We start from the raw sequence: 24,862 nt of genomic DNA, 5'->3' as shown, positions 1-24,862 counted from the left end.
GAAACAAACATGGATTACGAAACCCTGGGCGATATTGTCCTGCTGGCCATCGTCACCCTCATCAGTGTGGTCCAGAACGGTAAGGGAATCCCCTCCCTCAGGGTAGATTTTGTTTCTAGTTGTTTGAAAGTCAGGCTTACACAGTTGTGTGTGTGTGTGTGTGTACACTTTTGTCTTTATCTGTATTTGTATCTTTATTTGAATGTATAGGGGTTTGTGCCTTTCTGCGTGAATTTAGGCTTTTCCTTCTCCCAATCGTCCTTTCACGTTAATGGGGATGATGAATCATGTCCGTAGGGCCAGGGCAGCGAGCTATACAAAAACCGTCACTGGAGTGTCTGCGATCAGCATTTTAACTATGAATTACTGTGGCCAGAGACCAGTTGGAGGGCAGGAAGGCTGGAAAGGGACAATCAGATATATGTTCACCCAGACACTGGGTTATACTAATTGCAGCTGGTCTGTCTTCACCTGTCACCTGTAGGCTAAGAAAAAGGAAACTTTTGGTAGCTCCCTGTTGGTCCAGGCTGAGTCGGGGGAAGCTGGAGGGTCTCCTCCTGTGAGAACAGACTCTTTTCATCTCTCCTGAGATGCCCCAGGAGCTGGCCCTGGTCTGTCCAGGGGGTCCTGGGCTTTTCCATAGAAGCACAGCAAACCCGGAGCAGACTTGAGGTGGACGATGAGATTTCTAGTTATTTTTGGCAGATGAGATTAAGTCTTCTTCTTTGGTGCAAGGGGGGAGGAGAGATTACAGATGGCCACATGTCTGAGTTTGAACCGCAGTCTTTCGGCCAGCCATTTCAGATAGATAACGACAGGGCACAGTGGTCTCCCTGACACAGTCCCATGAACTGAAGAGGCTTCCTGGTGGGGGAGAGACAAGTGTGGACCAGCTACTGCTTTGGGCTGGAGACTTTTCCTCCTGGGCACACAGATGACTGGGGTGCACGTGCAGCGGCGTGGAGAGCACGGCCCCAGCATCACAGCCTCTGTCCCTCCCCATCCAGTCCCCCCAATTCCCTTTCACAGCGTTGTCCCACCCATGCTCGGGGGAGAAGACATGCTGCTGCCCTTTTGAAGCCACAGAAGGAGCCCTTGCCTCCCGCTCGGAGGCTTAGGATCAACCGTGCTCCCCTCTGAGGCGGAGACCACGGCTCCGTGGTGTGATGCAGAGATCACCCTGTGAGGACTTGTTGTTTCTAACTGTTAAGTGTGCCCGTGCAGGGGAACAAGAACAATGCAAATGACTTGGAAGGTAACAGCTCTACCTGTTTTCACCGTTGAGTTTTTAGGCAAACACAAAGGTCCAGTTGTAGGTCCAGAACTTCTCTCTGCAATTCTAATTAACCTCGATGTTGCAGCCACAGGTCTACCTTACTGAGGGCGGAAAATATGCAAAAAGTCTGTCTCCACCCCCAATGACATTTTTTTTTTTTTTTGGTGGTACGTGGGCCTCTCATTGTTGTGGCCTCTCCCGTTGCGGAGCACAGACTCCGGACGCACAGGCCCAGCAGCCATGGCTCACGGGCCCAGCTGCTCCGCGGCATGTGGGATCTTCCCGGACCGGGGCACGAACCCGTGTCCCCTGCATCGGCAGGCGGACTCTCAACCGCTGCGCCACCAGGGAAGCCCCCCAATGACATTTGATACCCTTTCTGTTAGCTTTAGGAACTATTTACATGTTGTTGCCAGGCATGGCGCACTTTGTCCTAGTCCCAAGACAAGGAGGTCAGTCCCCGTGTCTGTGACAGTGTTGGAGAGCTCTGCACTCTCGGTACATTGTGTGAGCCCGATTCCCCAGGGGCAGGGCCAGAGCCCACCCGCCTGGTGGAACCTCCTCCTCTGCCTCCCCGGCGCTCGTTAGTCATCAAGATCTTTGAACTCGTGGCCCTCTTCCAGCTTGATCCAGCAGTACGCACGTTTGGAAATGCAGACCAAGTTTAAAGTACCTCGTTCCAAGGGACCTGGACCAGAACTACCAAAGCCTGGTTTCCCAGGGAGTGTAGAGAGATGGATTTCCTATGCGTAGCATCCAGAGGGCCTCCAACTTCTTGGCCAAGGTGCCAGCAGCTTTGCCATGACGCAAACCTGGGAAACACAGATTTAGAGAAAGTGATTTCCATAGGAAGCCAAACTAATTAGACTGGGAGGAGCGGGTGAGCTGAGGGGAGGGACCCGGGCCTCGTGCGCGGAGGCCTGAATGGTGACAGCAGAAACCTTCTTTACAGCATCCTCAAGAGCCCCTACTGAACACTCCCCTGATGGAGGGCTCACAACGCACTGGTCTTGCCCTTCCCATTGTTAAGTGTATTGAGAATTTGCTTTGTGTCAAGTATGGTGCTGGGCATAATATTATCTCATTTAATCCTTGCACCCTATGAAATATATAGTATTATATTGCTTTGTTTTTTATTTTTAAATTTTTTTAACATCTTTATTGGAGTATAATTGCTTTCCAATGGTGTGTTCATTTCTGCTTTATAACCAAGTGAATCAGCTATACATAAATATATATCCCCATATCCCCTCCCTCTTGCGTCTCCCACCCACCCTCCATATCCCACCCCTCTAGGTGGTCACAAAGCACCGAGCTGATCTCCCTGTGCGATGCGGCTGCTTCCCACTAGCTATCTGTTTTACATTTGGGAGTGTATATATGTCCATGCCACTCTCTCACTTTGTCCCAGCTTACCCTTCCCACTCCCCATGTCCTCAAGTCTGTTCTCTATGTCTGCATCTTTATTCCTGTCCTGCCCCTAGGTTCCTCAGAACCTTTTTTTTTTTTTTAGATTCCATATATATGTGTTAACATACGGTATTTGTTTTTCTCTTTCTGACTTACTTCCCTCTGTATGACAGACTCTAGGTCCATCCACCTCACTACAAATAACTCAATTTCGTTTCTTTTTGTGGCTGAGTAATATTCATTGTATATATGTGCCACATCTTCTTTATCCATTCACCTGTCAATGGACACTTAGGTTGCTTCCATGTCCTGGCTTAATTCACAAGTAAGCAAAGTGGAGCTTGGAGAGGGTAGACCATTGGTTGGAGGTTCCAGAGCCAGTAATGGTGAAACTGGGATTCAAACCTACTCCAAAGTATAGATCTTTAAACAGTGTATTTTGTCTCGAATTCATTCATTCAAATGCTCACTACTCAGGAAGTTCTCTCTTATATGGAACTGAAATCTGCTGCCTTATAATTTCTATCCACTGGTGTGTCTGTTCTTTGGAAAAGCTGAGACTGTGCCTGCTGCTTCTGTGTTTACAAAGTGACCTGTAACATCCCTTCTTCTATGTATCATTCCTCCTATGACTTGGTTTCCAGAGTCCCTTGTCATTGGGTTCCCCCTCCTACCCCACTCCCCAACTTGCCATGTTCTTTCTAAGATGCAGGTGGGTGTTTTCCATGCAGGGAAACCGTTCCCGAGATTCAGACACCAGTTCTGTTAAAATAATGGATGTGTGAATTGTTCTTTTGTATCACGATGCTGGCTCACACTAACTTAATGAAAATCTCAAGAGCTTTTTATGTGATCCTGAGAAAGTTATTTACCTTCTCTGACCACCAGTTTCCTCAACAGAGAGATGGAGTTACTAATATCTTCTATGTGTGATGGTTGAAGGTATTGCCTGAGATCATTAACATAGGTAGAGTAGCCAGCAGAGACCAGCATGTGGTAAGTTCTTGGTCACCGTTTGCAGCCTTCTCTCTCCGTGTCTCTCTCTCTCTGGTTTGGCCTGACGTTAGCAGCCAGCCAAGAGAAGTGTGTGAGTGGTCTTTGCACGCATCGTTTCTGTAACGTGGTCAAGGAAAATAGGAGTTGGAGTGTCAGTGTTTGGAGGAGTGGACAAAGGTGGCCCAACTCTTTCACGTTTAGCTTAGAAGGAGGGGGAGGTAGACCCTAGTGGGATACAGGACTAAGGCAGGCCTGTTTTTGTTTTGTTTTGAGGGTAGGAAAGATCTGAGTGTGTTTCAAAGGTAAAGATTAGGAGGGAAACAGAGACTGAAGGTTCAGGAAATGGGGCAAACACTGATGAACAAAGACCCGAAGAGGGTGGCAGAAGCAGCGTCAGGGTTGCAGGTGGAGGGCTAAGGCTTGGAAAAGAGGAAGGAGTTTGCTCTTGGGCAAGGAGAGGAAGAAGAGAGGCAGACTCGGAGAAGGACGGCCACGCCGCGCAGTTGGCTGCAGAAATAACCTCAGACTCTCTTAATACGGTCTCTGTTTACATGTTCAGGGGCAAGCGGTGTCACCTTGGGTTCTGGAAAGACAATGATCAGAATTTTCCACTGTATTCTATGGTAAGAAGGGACGTCCAGAGTGGACAGTGGGATCCTTAAACCCTGTGTAGTCGATGGAATCCCTGAAGTGAGCGTCTGTGTGACAGTAGGAGCTTCTATGTGACACAGCCTCGAATGCCCAGCTGGAGTTGAGTCCCCACCTCCCTGCTCCCCGGTGGAGTGACTCTGAGAAAGTTACTTAACCTCCCTGAGCCGTAGGGACCTTGTCTACAAAGTGGGGACAGTACCACCCACTTCACAGAGCTGGTGCCAGGCCCAATAAAGGAGCATATGCCCAGTGCCTAACAGAGGGCCTTCAGACAAGCCAGCCCTGCGGCCCTGCTCAAAACGGGCACAGTTCTAGGAGAGGAATGTACTTTTGACAAAAAGGAAAACGTGAAGACTTTTATTCATGTACACAATGGATAAGGCATCCTTTTCATGTCTTTTTGAGGAGCCTAAGAGGAAGTTGATGGAAAGAAACCCTGTGAGTGGGTCCCTGACAATCACCCTTTTCCCTTTCTCACTCTTGAAATAGGAGGAAAGGAATAAAATAGGAGGGGTGAGAGAGAGAGAGAGAGAGAGAGGGAGGGAGAGACCTTTATCCCGCCATCCCCACCATCCAGCCTGCAGATTCAGTCCCCTCAGCATCTCATAATCCCACAAGCATCACCCTAACCAGCTCCCTTCTGTCTTTCCCCTGTCCTGGGTCTCGCCCCTTTAAACACTCACCATGCTAAAGACACAGTGGCTTTCTGGCGATGCCGCTCCTCAACTTACGTCTGCCAGTAACTCCTTGTTGCTCTCAAGATGGAAGTAAATTCAGAAGTTCTTAACGTGGCTCTCATCAAGGTCACGGTCCTGCTGCCAAGTCCGGCAGGCACTTCTCAGCCACCGTCTTCTTCAGCCTTGGTTCACTTACTGCTTTCTCCCTGGGGCTCCCTCTGGCCACCCTGTCTGCACCCCCAGCGGCCCCTGTCGTGCTGTGCCTTCTCTTTTGTCTACAGCTTGGCACACTGTGTCGTTCTAATTTTTGCATTTTGTTTACTGTGTGTGGTCTGTCTTCTCTTCTTGTATCCTCGCCAGAACGTAAGCTCCTCAGGCCAAGGCTCTTTGCGTGTTTTGTTCTCAGACGTAAGCTGAGTGTCTGGCACATGGCAAGTGATAATAGAGAAATGTCATTGAAAGAACAATTCACCGCCTACCTCTTCGGTCTCATCTGTAATTGTACCAGGTTCCACTTCCCATTCCCCACCACCAATAAGCTGGATGTACTGACCCCCAGAGGTTCTTGCCTCTGGACCTTTGCACGTTCCATTACACTAGAGTGGAGTGGTCTCCTCTGCTTGCCACACTTGTTCTTCAGATTTTATCTTAAATATCACTTCCTCTAGGAATCCTTCTGTGTCCCAAACACTGAATTAAGTTGCCCCCTTTGACCCTCGATGGCTCTGTATTCTCACTCAATCTGATCTTAGCACAAGTCCCTCTGTAGTGTAATTCCTTTACTTGGTTGTCTATTTCTTCCGACTGTCGGATCTTGAAAGTGAGGGTCGTGTCTTGCTCACCATTGAGTCACCAACACTAAATGCAGTGATTAATGGAGGGTAGCTGCTGAATAGATTTTTGCTCAGTTACATTTGATGGAGGACATTTAGGGCTCTTTAGATGTCAAGTTAAGGAACCGTCTAACATTCTAGTAAAATAATGGGATACCAGGCTCGTGAATGTTCCCCGTTATAAACCAAATCCAAACCTTTCCCTCTGGCAGGGTTCTTTGCCCACAAGGTGGAGCACGAAAGCAAGACCCATAATGGGTGGAGCTTCCAGAGGACGGGGACACTTGCCTTCGAACGGGTCTACACTGCCAAGTGAGTCCAAACCCTGACACTGCTAACTGACAGAGAGGGGGCCTGGGCACAGGGCTGCACGTCTGTCTGGGCCAACCTTCCAAAGGTGGGGGAGGCGGGGTTCCCAGGGAAGCTTGAACTTCACCTGGGAGACTTTGGGGGCACTTTTCCTCATCTTAGCAAGTGGTGGTGTGTAAAGAGAGGAAGCCGGGCTGTGAGATGGCGGGTTGGAGCTCCGCCTGTTCGGGAACCTCTCAGCCAGTCATTCAGTCGTGGAGTTGACTGATTTTCTGGGGCGTTAGTCCAGAGGGGCTGCCGGGAAATCCAGCCATTGCTCACCAGCCGGCTTCGGAAGCAACAGGCAGGACCAGCTGGCAGCTGCCTGCAGCCCCTCAGGTCCCCTCGGTGGGGTCTGGAGGGGACTCTAGTGCGTTTCCTAAGCCAGGTCTCATGGAGCAACCAGAACGGAGAGAATGGGGGAATTATGCAATGGCTTCCCCACCTCTCCTGCTTTACTTCTGAATGAAAAGCTGTTTGAAGACACCTGAAGAACTCAGTGAAGGAGGCGGGTGCTATTTGGGATGCAAATCCAACATCCATTTTCCTCTCTGCTGAAGCATTCAGACAGAGGGTTCAGCCAGCGGCCTGTCACCTGCTTCTCTGAGCCTGTGATTGGCCTGTGAGAAAGGGAGGCTGCAGCTCTGAGCTGGCCTTCAGTCTCGGCTTGGAGGTGACTTGGATGTCTCCAGAGATCCTTCCAAAGTGGGAGTCGTGGCCACACAAGCAATGGCAGGAATAGCCCAAGCCAATGCAGCCTCTCGAGGCCCCTCTGTCTCCCGTCGGCCCCAGCCCTTCAGACCCAGCACTGCTGCGCAGTCTGATTCCGAGGAAATCCCTTCCTGAACTACTTACAGGGAGATTTCCATCTTAAGATTCGGACCTGCGGTGGGTTAATTCTCAGAATCCATTGAAGAAGCGTAAGGACGCAATTTAAGCCATATTAGATGTTCACGTTTACAGGACGTGGAGGAGAGTGTGTGCGGTGCCCGCAGCCCCGCTGTGCTGTTCGCAGGGGAGATGGGAGAGGTCCCCTCAGACACACCCACGTGCAAGAGTGCAAGAGGGGCAAGGACAGTGTCCTCCATCAGGGGTAACGCCAGAACCTCCCCGCACATGGAATCCAAAAGAACGTGAATGCCATTCTACCTGTTGGGAAAGGGAAGCTTCTTCCCGCCCAGATCACTACATTCTCACCGGCTGCCCCGTGTTCTCAGGGGCACAGCCGGGCCCGTCTGGAGAAGTGGCGCAGGGCTGCATGCGGCGGAATTTCTCGGTACCGGCTGAGAAGCTAAGTTTCCATCCTGCCGAAAATGAAGAAGAACCGGGCCAGGCCAGGCCGCCTGGTGTCTGCCATCTCCCCCAGGAGTGCACTAGCTGCTTCTCAGAAGACGCCTCGCTGACGCCTGGTCCCCGCTGCCAGCCTCCAGGTGGCATCCCTGACGTCCGAAGGCGCTAGAGGAGAGTGGTGGGTGATTGGTGCCGCCTGGGGGTCCCCACCGCATGGGTGCTGCCACCCAGCTCCCAAACCCACGTGACTTTCCCACTTACCCCCCCCCGAGAGAGGGCCAGGAGAGGGAGGGGGAGAGAGAGCTGTGGAGAGGTCGGAGCTTTGGGGGGAAGGGGAGAGCGGAGGGGAATTTTCTGTAATTAAAAGGTTGCCCAGACACTGCTGTGGTTTCGTTACAAAGACTGCTTCCTCCCTGGCCCAGCTGGCAGCGCCCTGTGTGTGCCTGGGGTGGGTTGTGGACGGTGCTGAAGATCAACACAGAGGCTGCCGCCTGCTGGCGACGCCGGGAGCCCCCGGGTCTGCGTGCCCCAGCCAGGAAGCTACCAGGAAGGGCCTTATGTGATAGCCTGGTAGAAAGTCATCCCCAGTGATAGCTTCTCCAGGGGCCTCCAAAAGCACCAAAGAGGGGTACAAGAAGAGCCGTAGGGGTGTGAGAAGAAAAGAACATGTAGTTTATGTTGCTATCTAAAAAATAGGAAATTGAACTTTACTCAATTTTAATATACAGATTGAGAGAAGGATGTGTATCTAATTTGTACATAAATACACCCGTCATAGGGTTGCATGATCAAAACTCTTGGTTGATGGGGTGTGGGATCATAAATGTTTAGAGACTGTATAAGGGGAAAGATAGCAGAAAGAATGAATGATGCTGGTGGATTGAAAGGGCTGATGCATGTTTTTCAGCATAAAGTATGACTGTTGAGTGATCCAGAGAGTTCAAGATTGGGGGGCTGTTGGTAAACAGACCTCCCAGCCAGGTGAGGCCTTCAGCTCAGACTCAGCCTCGGTCAGTGGGCTGCTCTACCACCCATCTCCCTCGAGGGCAGAGCTGAGTCAGGGTTTGAGAGTTAAAAGGATCTCGACCTTGACTCTGTCTTCATGTGTCTAAAACATAGATCAAAGTCCTGTTCCCAGCACAGCCAGAGCTGTCAAAGTTTGATTTTTGGAGAAAAGTCTCAGTTAACTGACCTAAGATTCTTCTCCATGAGTGCGGGTGAGCACAGGTTGTGGAGAGAAGATGGGTCTCGGCAGATGTGTCATTTTCCAAAATGTGACCCATAGATTACAAGTTCATGGGCTGTTAACAGGTGTTAAAGAAAAGAATAAGTTCTGTACAGCAAGACTTTTGAGAAACTTTAAAGTACTAAGACACTGTGATTCTTGGTTCTACAAGAAGGGGAGGTCTTATTTAACTACAGACACCCCTCCTTTTTTTGTTTTCTAGAGCATATCAAAGGTTTAGTGTTTCACAAGATGCAGTTTGGTAAATGACACCCTGAGGTCCCTTCTCCCTCCACTGGACTCACTTCCAAGTAGCAGGGACTTATACCAGGGTTGCAGGATTCTTCAATATACATAAATCAATCAATGTGATAAACCATATTAACAAATTGAAGAAGAAAAACCATATGATCATCTCAATAGATGCAGAAAAAGCTTTTGACAAAATTCAACACCCGTTTATGATAAAAACCCTCCAGAAAGTAGGCATAGAGGGAACTTACCTCAACATAATAAAGGCCATATATGACAAACCCACAGCCAACATGGTTCTCAGTGGTGAAAAACTGAAACCATTTCCACTAAGATCAGGAACAAGAAAAGGTTGCCCACTCTCAGCACTATTATTCAACATAGTTTTGGAAGTTTTAGCCACAGCAATGAGAGAAGAAAAAGAAATAAACGGAATCCAAATCAGCAAAGAAGTAAACCGTCACTGTTTGCAGAAGACTTGATACTATACATAGAGAATCCTAAAGACACTACCAGAAAACTACTAGAGCTAATCAATGAATTTGGTAAAGTAGCAGGATACAAAATTAATGCACAGAAATCTCTTGCATTCCTATACACTGATGATGAAAAATCTGAACAAGAAGGAAATGCTCCCATTTACCATTGCAACAAAAAGAATAAAATACCTAGGAATAAACCTATCTAAGGAGACAAAAGACCTGTATGCAGAAAACTGTAAGATACTGATGAAAGAAATTAAAGACAATACAAACAGATGGAGAGATATACCATGTTCTTGGATTGGAAGAATCAACATTGTGAAAATGACTATACCACCCAAAACAATCTACAGTTTCAATGCAATCCCTATCAAACTACCAATGGCATTTTTCACAGAACTAGAACAAAAAATTTCACAATTTGTATGGAAGCACAAAAGACCGTGAATAGCCAAAGCAATACTGAGAAAGAAAAATGGGGCTGGAAGAATCGGGCTCCCAGACTTCAGACTATACTACAAAGCTACAGTAATCAAGATAGTATGGTACTAGTACAAAAACAGAAATATAGATCAATGGAACAGGATAGAAAACCCAGAGATAAACCCACGCACATATGGTCACCTTATTTTTGATAAAGGAGGCAAGAACATATAATGGAGAAAAGACAGCCTCTTCAATAAGTGGTGCTGGGAAAACTGGACAGCTACATGTAAAAGAATGAAATTAGAACACTCCCTAACACCATACACAAAAATAAACCTAAAATGGATTAAAGAACTAGATGTAAGGCCAGACACTATAAAACTCTTAAAGGAAAACATAGGAAGAACACTCTATGACATAAATCACAGCAAGATCCTTTTTGACCCACCTCTTAGAGAAATGGAAATAAAAACAAAAATAAACAAATGAGACCTAATGAAAGTTAAAAGCTTTTGCACAGCAAAGGAAACCATAAACAAGATGAAAAGACACCCCTCAGAATGGGAGAAAATATTTGCCTATATTTTGAAGCAACCAACAAAGGATTAATCTCCAAAATTTACAAGCAGCCTATGCAGTTCAATATCAAAAAAACAAACAACCCAATCCAAAAATGGGCAGAAGACCTAAATAGACATTTCTCCAAAGAAGATATACAGATTGCCAACAAACACATGAAAGAATGCTCAGCATCACTAATCATTAGAGAAATGCAAATCAAAACTACAATGAGGTATCACCTCACACCAGTCAGAATGGCCACCATCAAAAAATCTACAAACAATAAATGCTGGAGAGGGTGTGGAGAAAAGGGAACACTCTTGCATTTTTGGTGGGAACGTAAATTGATACAGTCACTAGGGAGAACAGTATGGAGGTTCCTTAAAGTACTAAAAATAGAACTACCATATGACACAGGCATCCCACTACTGGGCATATACCTAGAGAAAACCATAATTCAAAAAGAGTCATGTACCACATGTTCATTGCAGCTTTATTTACAATAGCCAGGACATGGAAGCAACCGAAGTGTCCATCAACAGATGAATGGATAAAGAAGATGTGGCACATATAACAAAGGAATATTACTCAGCCATAAAATGAAATGAAATGGAGTTATTTGTAGTGAGGTGGATGGACCTAGAGTCTGTCATACAGAGTGAAGTAAGTCAGGAAGAGAAAAACAAATACTGTATGCTAACACATATACATGGAATCTAAAAAAAAAAAAAAAAAAAAAAAGGTTATGAAGAGCCTAAGGGCAGGACAGGAATAAAGATGCAGACATACAGAATGGACTTGAGGACACGGGGAGGGGGAAGGGTAAGCTGGGACGAAGTGAGAGAGTGGCATGTCCATATATACACTACCAAATGTAAAATAGATAGCTAGTGGGAAGCAGCTGCATAGCACAGGGAGATCAGCTCAGTGCTTTGTGACTGACTACCTAGGGGGTGGGATAGGGAGGGTGGGAGGGAGATGCAAGAGGGAGGAGATATGGGGATATATGGATATGTATAGCTGATTCACTTTGTTATAAAGCAGAAACTAACACACCATGGTAAAGTAATTATACTCTATGTTAAAAAAAAGAAGAAGATAAAAGGTGGTAAAGACAATATAAAATTAAACATTTTAATACTGAAAAAAAAAAAAGTGGCAGCCCCGAGTGGGACCCAGGCTTTGTGACTTTAGGGACCACACGAGTGACCTCTAAGGTCTCTAAAGGCAGCTCTATCACTGACCAAAGGACAAAAGCTGCTTGAGTTCAGCCCAGCAGCGGCCCTCTGGCGAGGCGGGGCATGTGTGCACGCAGCTGTGGATGGAAGATGTGTCAGAGGTCCTGGATGGGGAGAGGGACTGGCTTGAGCCAGAATGGAGGTTAGGACTCTGGGCGTATTCTGGAAATCCAGAGAAGAGCCCATTTTCTTAGAGTTGGGAGAATTTCATTCAATTCCAGGCAGACTGTGTTGTACCAGGGCCCATGGTGACTTGATATAAGAGGCAGGAATGATTGAATGGCTGATCTAGTGCCACATCACTAGACACTTCTCTCTATGAGCACATCCCTTGGACAATAAAGAATTTTTTAAAATTTTGCATCACCCAGACAAAATCACAACTTCAAAACAGACAAAACAGAAGCTTGAGAATGAGAGGAAGCAGGGGAGAACTTTGATATTAATAGATTTTCAAACTGTTGGAGCGTCAGGTATTAGATCCCATCAGACATGGAACATTATTCAACTAAATAAAGGAATTTTCTCTCTAGTTTTCTGAAACTGGGAGATGGATCTTTTCTCAGTCCTGAGTCTGCAGTTTTGTGTCTCTAATGAGGTGTAAGAATAGACGTGATGCATTTGCTTTGCGGCTGCTACAGTTATCACTTTCGGGCTTGTTTACTCACTAAGTGCTTCACCCCAAATGGCAGATTTGTAAGGGACTCCCGCCCTTCGGAGTTCTTACTGTGTCCATAGATCATTGGAAATCCTGGGTATCCAGAGGCCCCAGCAGTGTCATCTGGGCTCTTCTGGCTCTCCTGTGTCTATCCAGGACAGGGTACATCGGTTTCTTACCTTTTCCATTTGTTAACTTCTCCGGTAAAGGATTTTTTGACCATTAGAAAGGTCTGAAGGCCCCTGTGACCCAACCTCTGGGTTCTCTGCAGGGGACAGCCCAAAGGCTGGTCATTCCAGGGTTCTCAGTGGTACCAACTGAATCATGAGATCCTATCGGTTTGAACGAGGCTTCAAGGCTGATTTTTAGGGAACTTTATGAGAAACAGATCAGGAAGGATCCAGATGAAGAATCCAAAGAAGGAATTTGGATAAAAGGCCAAATGTAATTTGAAAATTGCATCTTTGCTTTTACCTATACAGTTCGAATTACCTTAGACCAGTGGTTCTCAAACTTGAGTATGTATCAGAATCACCTGGAGGGCTGTTAAAACTCTTGCTGGGTCCGCCCTCAGAGTTTTTAATTCCTTAGGTCCAAGGAAGGCATTAACATTTGCATTTCCAACAAGTTCTGTGGTGATTCTGACGTTGCTGATCCAGGGGCCACACCTTGAGAACCAGTACATTAGACCATCGACTCTTAGAGCTTAAGTGGATCTCAGAGTTATTCTGTATTAGTCTCTTAGTTTTACTGGTAAGGAAACTAAGTCCAGAGAGATTGCTTTGCCAGTGACAAACAGCAGGTTAATGTCAGGTGGGGGACGAAATCCTAGTCACCAAATCCTTCCCGCTCTATTGCATTGCCCCTCCTCTTTTGAGTCTTCTTGCGTTGTGTTTCCATGGACGTGCATATTGATTGTTCTGATCTAGGCTGTAAACTCAAGAGAACACTTGCTGTTTGCTTTAGTGCAGGCATACCTCTTTTTATTGTGCTTCACAAATACTGTGGGTTTTTTGTTTTTTGTTTTTTTTTACAAATTGAAGGTTTGCAGCAGCCCTGCATTGTCACATGATGGTTACCATTTTTTAGCAATAACATTTTTAAATTAAGGTATGTACCTTGTTTTTTAGACATAATGCTATTGCACATATATTGGACTACAGTATAGCATAAACATCACTTTTATGTGTACTGGGAAACAAAAACATTCCTGTGACTTGCTTTATCCGGTATTTGCTTCATCGTGGTGGTGTGGAACTGAACCCACACTATTTCTGAGGTGTGCCTGTAGAGTCGAAGAGGTAACACACCTGGTTTTAGAGTCGTACTGACCAGGCTGTGAATCCTGGCTTTGCTACTCTGTAGCTGGGTGACCCTGGGCAAGTTATTCAACTTCTCCAAGATTCAGTTTCTCATCTGAAACATGAGACTAATTGTGGTAGGCCGAATAATGACCCCCAAAGGTGTTCACATCCTAATCTCGGGAACATGTGAATGGGTTATATTACATGGCAAGGAGGAATCAAGGTTGCTAACCAGCTGAATTGAAGTTCAATTTAAGAGATTATTCTGGATTATCTGGGTGGGACCCAATGTAATCACAAGGGTCCTTCAAATGTGGAAGAAGGAGGCAGAAGAGTTGGTGTTGCAAAGAAGACATGATCAGACATTGCTGGTTTTGAGGTTGGAAGGGTCCACAAGCCAAGGAATGCAGGCCATCTCTAGAAGCTGGGAAAAGCAAGGAAGCAGAAGCGATGCATCTCCAAAAGGAATGCAGCCATGCGGACACCTTCATTTTGGTCCAATGAGACCGATTTCAGACTTCTGACCTCCAGATAATCAATGTGTCTTGTTTTAAGCCACTGAGCTTGTGGCTAGTTGTCCCAGCAGCCACAGGAAACGCATGCAGTCACCATGTGTGCTCACAGGATTGCCTGAGTTTAAAGGAGACCAAGGGTGTAAGACACCAACACGAGGGTGAGGACTGAGCCCTGCACAAAGCCATTGCTCCAGCAGCAAGATAACGCCGGGAGCACCAGCTTTGCTGAACCGACCCCGGTCCCTCTAATGCTTGAGGCTCGCCTTGCCTTCCTCAGCCTGGCCCGCGTGTCTGGGCTGACTTGTGTGTCTGACCTGAAGGTTTCTTAGTCGGGTCCCTCTTCCCTGCTGCCCCGACCCTGACTGCCGCCCAGCCCTGCTGTCCGCAGCGCTCACTTTTCAATTCCAAGAAGCGCTTTGGCGTAACTGGGAACAGGAATCCTGCCAAGGCGAATCCATCAAGAAAGTGGGTCTCCAGTCGGCTTCACCGAGGAAGGGAGCGGATGGATTCCGAACACGTGTCCGCTTTACACACACCACTGTCTGTTTCTGACGTCTTATCAGGTAAAGGTCAGTGGAATTATGAATGGGGTTTGTGCTGTGTGCTACAGTGATTATTAATTCGGGGTTTCAGGTAATTTTCAGACTGCACTGCAGTAACATGTCTTCTCATGTTTCCCCTTGTGTATTTATTCTACAGCCAGAACTGTGTCGATGCGTACCCCACCTTCCTTGTCATGCTCTGGAGCGCCGGGCTCCTCTGCAGCCAAGGTAACCCAGGCTTCTCCTTGTGTGTTCTCTTTCTGAAACATGATGCATCACCCGGAGCTTCGAGTGCAGGCTTTGCCTGCCCTCCAGCTCCAATCCATGAAGCCCTGGAGAGGCAAGACCCTCCGGAGGCCATGTTTCAGTGGGCGGGGTGCCCGCGCGGAGCCCTGCGGTAATGCATCGCTAATGCTGGCCCCCTGGTGGCTGGTGGAGAGTGGCTGCGCTGACAAGGGTGGTTTAAGGCTAAATGTGACTCAGAATCCTTAAGCAGTGTTAGCTCAGGTACGAGGGCATCCTAAATGAGAGCGCCCGAGGGGTCTATTCTGGGCCAGCTGTCACTTGGCAGTCCTGCTAATGGGCTTCTGCATGTGGTCCTTCTTCGGTCCGGGTCTCCAGCCTCCCCGGTTCTTAGCAGCCCACGGTCTTGATTTCAGCAAGTTGACACCCAGAGTTGATTTAAAATTAAATGGAAACCCGAGTGGTGGGTTGTTTTTTTTTTTTGGGCCGTGCCACGCGGCATGTGGAATCCTAATTCCCGGACCAGGGATCGAACCCGCGCCCCCTTCATTGGAAGCACAGAGTCTTTTTTTTTTTTTTTTTTTTTTTTTTTTTTTTTTTTTTTTTTTTTTTGCGGTACGCGGGCCTCTCACTGTTGTGGCCTCTCCCGTTGCGGAGCACAGGCTCCGGATGCGCAGGCTCAGCGGCCATGGCTCACGGGCCCAGCCGCTCCGCGGCATATGGGATCCTCCCAGACCGGGACACGAACCCGTATCCCCTGCATCGGCAGGCGGACTCTCAACCACTGCACCACCAGGGAGGCCCGTAAGCACAGAGTCTTAACCACTGGACCGCCAGGGGAGTCCCTCTGTGGTATTTTTGGTCCCCTTTGGAGACTGGCACTGTGTCTGGTGAAGGCTCAGCATGACCTGGCCGGCTTCCATGCTGTGGCCCAGCGGTGCGTGAGAAAAGGCCACTAGTGTCCTCTGGCCTTCACTCATTCTATAAAGTAGGTAAAGTGGATATTATTTCCCCCTGTTACCTTTGAGGACCCTTTGGTTCAGGGACATAAAGTGACTTTTTCAAGGTTGCTCAGCTGGTGAATAACAGAGCCAGGATGGGAGCCCAGGTCTTTCAGGCTAAATCCTGGATTTTTCACAAGTATCCTCTTTATTTATTTCCATAAAAATATACATTGAACACCTACTATGTGCCAAGCCCTGTCCCTGGATACACAGCGATACATAAAACAGAGATGGTGGTGAAGCACACAGCAGTTGGCAAGATGGACCATAGAAAATAAATGAATGGATAAATTTTTGCCAAGAGTGAGACATGCCATGAAGGAAAAGAATAAGGTGCAGTGAGAGAGAAGAGAGGTGAGGGATGGTAGCAGAAACCACTTCAGGAATATCATGTGCGCTGTAAGGCTGTCAGTAAGCTCACTCTTTATTTCCCACTTTCTGTCCTCAGTTTAACAAGAAACATGTCTGGCATCACTTGAAAAATCAAGTCAAACTACACTTAGAGTAGGAGTGATGATTCCTTTTTTTTTTTTTTTTTTGCGGTACGCGGGCCTCTCACTGTTGTGGCCTCTCCCGTTGCGGAGCACAGGCTCCGGACGCGCAGGTTCAGTGGCCATGGCTCACGGGCCCAGCCGCTCCGCGGCATGTGGGATCTTCCCGGACCGGGGCACGAACCCGTGTCCCCTGCATCGGCAGGCGGACTCTCAACCACTGCGCCACTAGGGAAGCCCGATGATTCCTTTTATGCCTTAGACGATACTTGATACAGGTGAATCTGGAGTTGTTCTAGTTAGTTAAATACAAAGGGAGTTGGAAGGGGTTTCAGGGTCCTGGAAATATGCATTTTCTGCCAAAACAAGTGTTGGCATTGCTGGGAGACAGAAGTGTCAGTCACCCCTGTTCAATAATCATCACTTCCTATGAATATGGTAGATTGTAGAATTTTTTAGGTGAAAGGAGCCCCAGCCCAAACCCATCACTTTACAGAGCAGGAACCCAGACCCCAGGAGAACTTGCTCAAACCTGAGAATTTTAGACTCTGGATTTGAATCCACGACACCTCTCCTGGTGTTCCAAGCAGCCCAGGTCCACACCAGAGGTGGGCGCCATTCCCTGCATATGGGTGATGAGTTCAGCCACTTGGCACCCTGATTTCTTTTAGGTCATGTTCACCTTAGCTCCCAGTGGAAGAGAGATGGGCTGGTAAGTTAGAGCATAGCCACCCGGAAGGGACCAACCAGGAAAGACTTTGTCCAAGGCAAATTGTGAATTGTGACAATTTTGTGACCTTCAGAGAAGAGAGGATCGGAGACCAGAGTACCCGGTATGCCTCGGGCAGTAGGTGACACATAAAAAGTGCTCGGTTAATGCACTTAATTTGGTATTTGAATAACGCTGGGGGGTTTTCACAGAGCTTTTATACCCATACTTCTGTTTCACCCGCATATTAATTCCTGATAGGTAGGAAAGCTGGAATCAGCCCTTTGTCCAGATGTGGAATGAGTTAAGCATTAGCTCCAGGTCGTAATAGTCCTGGTGGGGCTGGGTTTCCTAACTCTCAGCTCCAAGTGTTCAGGACTCCATGGGGTTATTTGGCTGGAATGCAAAGGGCATTTCTTTCCCCAGAGATCTTTCCTGAACTGTAACAGTTGTTCAGAAAAGGTTGCGCATCGCAATTCCTGGAGGCCCACAGGTGAAGGGTGTACTTTGAAGAGAACCAGCTTCAGAGCAGGGCTCTGGGTTCAAGTCCAGCTCTCCTCCCAAACACACACACACACACACACACACACATACACACATTTACAAGCTGACAGTCTTACACAAGCCCCTTGGCCAATGGAGCCCATGTTTCCACATCTGGAAATAGAAAAGATTATATCCGTCATGTGAAAAGGATTCAAATTAGATGAAGGGTTTGAAAAGACTTTGTAAACTACACCGTGATGCCAATACAGGGTAACATGACTATTATTATTATTTTTTTTATGTGAACATAATTTTTTATTTCTCTGAGATAAATGCCCAAGTGTACAGTTGCTGTACCATATGGTAATTCCATGTTTAGTTTTGTAGGAAATTCTTGAAGTCTTTACCAGACTGTAACATTTCACATTCCCACCAGCAATATGTATCCTCATCAGTGTTTGGTGTTATCGTTATTTTTTGTTAGCCATTCTGATAGGCGTGTAGTGATGTCTCATTATAGTTTTAATTTGTGCTTCCTTATAATGTCTAATGAGAGTAATCTTCATGTGCTTTTTTTTTTTGCCATTTGTACACCCCCTTTGCTGAAATATCTTTCATGTCTTTTGTTAAATTTCTAATTAGATTGTTTCGTTTTATTTTTTCTGTTGAGTTTTTTTTTAACATCTTTATTGGAGTATAATTGCTTTACAATGGTGTGTTAGTTTCTGCTTTATAACAAAGTGAATCAGCTATACATATACATATGTCCCCATATCTCCTCCCTCTTGCATCTCCCTCCCACCCTCTCTATACCACCCCTCTAGGTGGTCACAAAGCACCGAGCTGATCTCCCTGTGCTATGCGGCTGCTTCCCACTAGCTATCTATTTTACATTTGGTAGTGAATATATGTCCATGCCACTCTCTCACTTCGTCCCAGCTTACCCTTCCCCCTCCCCATGTCCTCAAGTCCATTCTCTACATCTGCATCTTTATTCCTGTCCTGCCCCTAGGTTCTTCAGAACCATTTTTTTTTTTAGATCCCATATATATGTGTTAGCATGCGGTATTTGTTTTTCTGTTTCTGACTTACTTCACAACATGACTATTATTAAAGACCTCAGGTTTCTTCCAGCTGCAGGCTCTTTGCTGAACTTCACATGGGCCCCGACTGGCAGAAGCTGAGGCCTCTGCTCAATTTTGTGACCAACATTGATTGCATAATGACTGTATTAATATTGGGTTAACTTAGCATGCTTTGGGGTCAGCGACACTAACGCGAGGTGTTTTCCTTTCTCCACTTAGTTCCTGCAGCTTTCGCCGGACTGATGTACCTGTTTGTGAGGCAAAAGTACTTTGTTGGCTACCTGGGGGAGAGAACGCAGAGGTAGGCCACTGGGACTGTTTAAGAACCGTGCAGGAAGTCGTACTTTTCCAGCTGGAAGAGTGATCATTCACAACGGTATTCTGTCTACCATTTAAGGCCCTGTGGGACCACTCAGGGTGGGAGGGCAGAGGTCGACTAGGGTCCCTCGTCCTTTTCTCCCTGAGCTTTGCTGGTTCTGAAATACAGCTGGGGCCCTTGACTAGTTTTCCCATTTAAAAATTCCTCCACTCGGTGCTGGGCTCACAAAGGATGCTTTAACGCATTCTTTGCAACCCCACACCCTCTACTCCCACCCTGCAGAGTCTGGGGCTTGAATGACGGTCTCTGTCTGGCTTCCCAAAGCCTCCAGTGAGTGAAACATTTCATTGTTTGCCTAGAGAAACGAGAATGAAAGCTTGCACCTTGTGAGGAGCTCTCTTGAGTAACAGATCATCCGGGGACCCGCAGAAAGAATGTTGAGACAGTTAGATGCGCTAGCAGGCATCAGACGGAGCCAGTGGATAGAGTCACCCCTGCGCTGCTTACAGACGTCGCCCAAAGCGGCAACTGTACTTTCCCTAGACCTGGGTTGGGAAGGCTGGATTTTAGTAAAATGAATGATAATACTTGAAGAAGAAATGTTTGAGTTACAATTTCCACCAGTTCCTGAGTGATCAGAATTCCTGATGGGCTCTGAAGGCCGGGAAGATGCTCTGGGAGCTCCGCCCACATGCTGACCCCAGCCTCCCGCTCCATGTCTCTCCCTTGTGTGGCTTCACTTCTCTCTGTCTCTCACAATAGCGCCCCCTCTAGTGGATAAGGGACTCTCCGTTCAGAGAGCCTCCTTCGGCGGTGATGAAGGCAGTGCCATCCCAGAAGGTCACCAGGTGAAAACACTGCTTCTGGGGAACCCGGGGGCCTGCGAAGCTGAGTGATTTCGGGTGGTTGGATGGTCAGCTGCAGCCGGAGAGGAATGCTGGTGCCCCAGCGAGTCTCCTCCAAGATCACCTCCCCCTCATTCCTCTCTAGCGACGTTTTTATTTATCCTCTAAACCCACAACTCCATTACCTCTCACATCCTTATCAACGCTGTCCTCAGTGATATTCTTTATCCTTCTTTATCCTGGAAAACCTCTATTCTGCCCTTCCCCAGAGGTTTACCTGTTGTCCAGAGTCGAAGGCAGCAGAGTAACTATCAGTGAAATGAGGGGCCCTGCTCTCCCGGCTGGCTCTCCCAAAGTCCCATCTTCCTCCCCCAAAGTCCCAGGAATTCAGCCCCGTCACTGGTCTCCTCTGTATCCGTCACCACCTGCCTGAGATCTTAAAGTTGCTTTAATTTTTAAATTTTTTTGGCCACGCCGCATGGCTTGCGGGATCTTAGTTCCCCGACCAGGGATTGAACCCGGGGCCATGGCAGTGAAAGCACAGAGTCCTAACCACTGGACCAGCAGGGAATTCCCTTAAAGTTGCTTTAATTCCAAGACACTCTGTGGGACATGACGAAATATGTCCATTTACCCACAGGCTCTTTTCATTTCAAAGGTAGTCACTACTAGGGAATGAACAAGAATAAACAACAGGATATAGATTTAAAAATGGGGGCTTCCCTGGTGGCGCAGTGGTTGAGAACCTGCCTGCTGATGCAGGGGACACGGGTTCGAGCCCTGATCTGGGAGGATCCCACATGCCGCAGAGCGGCTCGGCCCGTGAGCCACAACTACTGAGCCTGCGCGTCTGGAGCCTGTGCTCCGCGACAAGAAAGGCCGCAATAGAGGCCCGCGCACCGCGATGAAGAGTGGCCCCTGCTTGCCACAACTAGAGAAAGCCCTCACACAGAAACGAAGACCCAACACAGCAAAAAAAAATAAATTAATAAACTCCTACCCCCAACATCAAAAAAAATGAAAAAAAAAAAAAAAGGACACGTCTCTGGACCTCATTGAAATGAGGCCTATGCTCTTAAATCCCTCCCTGGTCTCCCCCATTAGGTGGTAGGAAGAAGATCCCATCGTTGCTTAGCCCACGGTCTGTGCCAGTTCTGGACCCTTCTCACCACCCCTGCATATGCATTGCTAATCATCATGGTGCTCCTTCCCGCCGAGACCAAGCATGGCCTCACAATACTTTCTCAACACAGTGTTCTGGGCAGTTGTCATCAGCAGAAATGATATACACTAGATGAACTGTCTGATCCTAATTTAGACCAAAATATAGCCTGAGGTAGCTGTGAGCCTGAGGGCCTCTGTGGTCATGTCAAGGGGATTTTTTTTTTTTCTGTGCCATGGGGCATGCCGGATCTTAGTTTCCTGACCAGCGATCGAACCCATGCCCCCTGCATTGGGAGCGCAGAGTCTTAACCACTGGGCCGCCAGGGAAGTCCCCAGGTCAAGGGGGTTTTTAATTCTGCCTTCTAGAAACTACTTGCTAATCCCTCTTCTGTTGTAGACTCCTCTCCTTCCCCCACCTTCTGTCCCTGGGCTGTGTCACCCTTGGACTCTGCAGATGCCTGAATGCCCTCCGGACCTGCTTTAGTTCTTGGCCTCACCAACACATGGAGGTTACTGCTCAGTGAGCTCCTTCCCCAGAACTTTCTCCCTTGGGCTCTAGATCATCTCTTGGGTCTGCTCCCTGCAGAAGTTCCAGTGTCATTTTTGGTCCAGTGGGTAGCTAAGTCACTCCTTGAGGTATCTCCCTCACCAAAGCTTCGCCTTTCGGCTTCAAGCTGCCCTGCAAGGATTTTACATCTCCCTCCTTTACTCCTAGAAGTTATGGCTCTTATTCTCAGTCCTTCTCCTGACATGGTGACCCCTTTCTCTCTGTCCTGATTAGGTCATCAGTAGCATCCTTAACGACACTGCAGTGTAGGATGAATTTTAGTTTCTTCCCCTTTCATTCTGAGCTACTATCTGGGCCCAAACTCAATGGCAGTTGGCGTGATGTTACAAGACTCTCTGCCTTTTATCACCCGCCTTGCATCTAGGCTGCTCTATCTGTTTGTCCCTCAGAGCCCTGTTCCCTGTTGGAGCTCCCACTAAATTCCTCTTTGCAATTTGAAGTTCTCAGCTCAGAGCTGGTTTGGGCAAAGATTGGCTGCGACTCGAGGCCTGTGAATTCGGGTTACCCAAGCCCACCTTCTCCTCATTGCCCACGCCCCCCTCGTTCACTCAGCATCATTCAGGACCTTTACTGACCACCTGCTCTGAGCAGGTACTGTGTCAGTTGTGAGGTGATAACAGTAAGCATGGCAGAGACCTGGCAACCTCCCAGAGTCAGGGGCACCGTGCAGAACCCCAAATATTGAGCTTACAGAAATGATAATGGACACAGTTTTCAAAAGCCTATCTCCAAGCTTGAGACTTAAAAATGCAGTGAATGAAAGGCCGGAGCTGGGGACCCCCCTGTTCACACTTAGCCCTGCACATGGCAACGTGCTGAGTTCTTGTCTGGGAAGAGTTACAGCACCATAGACCCATCTCCTTAGGGGAGATATGCCTCGAATCCTTAGAAATATCCTACCCAAATCAAGAACACCACTGTTTCATCAGGAGGTACTCCTGTTTCATCCTTCACCACAGATTTATCTTGAGCACGTTCTGAAATAGCTTCACAAATCACTTTTCCTTGTTTCTGTAATGAGCATATGGTGGCCTCATTCATGTGATAAATCTGAGTCACTACAATATTTGACTTTTAACAATTTAATTTCTCAGAAGCCTCTATTCTCTGGCTGAAAAATAGACTCCTTTGCTTTCTTTTCAATTCCTTATCAGCATTAGCAGGCAATTCTCTGTATTTGTCTTTGAGGACCACCATAACAAAGTGCCACAGACTGGGGGGCTTAAACAACAGAAATGCATTTTCTCACAGTTCTGGAGGCTGGAAGTCCAAGACGAAGATGTCAGGAGCGTTGGTTTCCTCTGAGGTCTCTCTCCTTGGCTTGCAGACGGCCGTCTTCTCCCTTTGTCTTCAGTGGTCTTCCCTCTGTGCATGTCCATGTCCTCACCTCTTTTTATAAGAACACCAGTTATGGTGAGTTAGGGTCCACCCCAGTGACCTCATTTGATCTTAATTACCCCTCTTTAAAGACCCTCTTTCTAAATAGTCATTCTGCAGTACTGGGGTTTAGGAACTTCAACACATGAATGCAGGGGATACAATTCAGCTCATGACACTCTCTTTTGGGACCAAACTTTTTTTTCCCCAACAAAGAGCTAGAATGTGTCACTTCATGAGCAGGACTGTGAACAGGAAACCAAGGAGAGAGGAACACAGCCGGCTAAGGAGCTGGCAGTGCCTCTCAGACTTTACTGGGCCCAGGAGTCACAGAGGGAGCTTGTCAGTGGCACAGACTCTGACCCAGTGGATCTGGGGAGGGACCTGGGATTCTGCATTTCCAACAAGTTTCCGTGCTGCTGGTCCACGGGACACTGTGGGCAACGAGGATGTTCATACTCAACTGTGGAATGATTTTCAAATTCTTGACACAGGAATATCAGGAGTTGCCTTATGAACCTTGGGGGTCCCTTTCAAAAAGATAAAATTTCTAACGTCGAACCTATGGACGCCACATTCTGCTCTCTGACTGTAGCAAACAAGGGCCAAGCAGCATTAAGGCATCTGTTTAGCTGAGCTAGCTGATCTCGGGGAGCACTCCCGATTGCCACAGGGGCCCCTCACCGGGGTCTTTACTAACAGCCTTAGAGCTCACTTGGCTGGACTTTCCAAACATGCCAGTGCTGCACAGATGGACCAGCCACAGCCGTCATAGGAGGAGGCTGCAGGGGAGAGAGGAAGCCAGGGCAGCCCCTGTGCACAGCTAGGTGGTCACATGTCACTGGGCAGACGCCTCCTGACCCCAGCTGATGCTCTGTCTAAGCGGCTTAGGATTTCGAGCCTCTGAGAGAAGGCGAGGAAAAGTATCCCTCCCCAGATTCACTTAGATTGTAAGGGCTTGCCTTCCAGCGCTGGGGGTCGGCCCTCATTAGTGTGAGCGTGAGTTTTTCCCAGGCAGCCTCAGGAGACTAGATGGAGCCCTCAGAGGCCAAAGCACCTCTTAGATTCCACCAGCCTTCTTGGCTCATTGAAACCATCCTTCTCACATAGAGACACTGAAAGTTCTGCATTCCACACACTGGCCAGCACAGCTCCTCTTAGGCAGCCCATGGGTTCCCAGTCCCTGGTCAGAACCCCTCTGACCAGCAGAAGCCACTACCTTCATGCCATCCAGGAGCTGGCATTCCGATGGCACAGAGAAGCCGGAGAGAAGAGCCCTAATGGTGATGGGTTTGAGGCTCCTTTAGCTTGGTTTTGAAATAGATTCAATGACTAATAGTAGCTAAGACACTTCCATCCTTCATATGAAGTAAATGGAGCATTCTAGAGTAAAAGGAGCTGTAATTTAAACCCCCTGTATCTCAAAGTGATAACATTTTTTGTTAAATTGGTATCATTTGTGCTGCTTCTACAGTTTTCTCTTTCCTTTTTTTCCAGCACACCTGGCTACATATTTGGGAAACGCATCATCCTCTTCCTGTTCCTCATGTCCCTGGCTGGGATAGTCAACTATTTCCTCATCCTCTTTTTCGGAAGTGACTTTGAAAACTACATCAAGACAGTCACCACCACCATCTCCCCCCTCCTTCTCATCCCCTAACTGAATTCCGGGTGGGTGTGCTCAGCTAATTAATACCTAGAAGCCATCATAACTCAACCCTTTAAACGATGCTGTAAATCTGATGACCCCCTGGGCTTTGCAGCTTGAGTGAACCTCACTTTTCCTGGAAGAGAATATCTTCATGTCAGCTCCGCCCCGGAACATGATGGTGGCACCAGATTTGCTCTTCAGATCCCGTCTGTGTGTTTCTTACTTATCCTGCTTTC

At 47.6% G+C, this 24,862-nt stretch overlaps 1 protein-coding gene across 1 annotated transcript; it reads left to right on the top strand.

The window, feature by feature from the left end:
* On the top strand, positions 1-24,635 carry ALOX5AP (arachidonate 5-lipoxygenase activating protein; the record flags this gene model as incomplete). The annotated part of the gene is made up of 5 exons (XM_079721980.1): positions 1-79; positions 6,056-6,155; positions 14,842-14,912; positions 18,922-19,003; positions 24,473-24,635. The coding sequence occupies exons 1-5, from the start codon at positions 10-12 to the stop codon at positions 24,633-24,635; spliced, it is 486 nt and encodes a 161-aa protein (XP_079578106.1). The 5' UTR covers positions 1-9.
* Between the last annotated feature and the right edge of the window lie 227 nt (positions 24,636-24,862).

Source organism: Hyperoodon ampullatus (genome assembly GCF_949752795.1).
Source record: "Hyperoodon ampullatus genome assembly, chromosome: 16".
Taxonomy (NCBI): domain Eukaryota; kingdom Metazoa; phylum Chordata; class Mammalia; order Artiodactyla; family Ziphiidae; genus Hyperoodon; species Hyperoodon ampullatus.
This window is presented reverse-complemented; position numbering and strand designations above follow the sequence as displayed.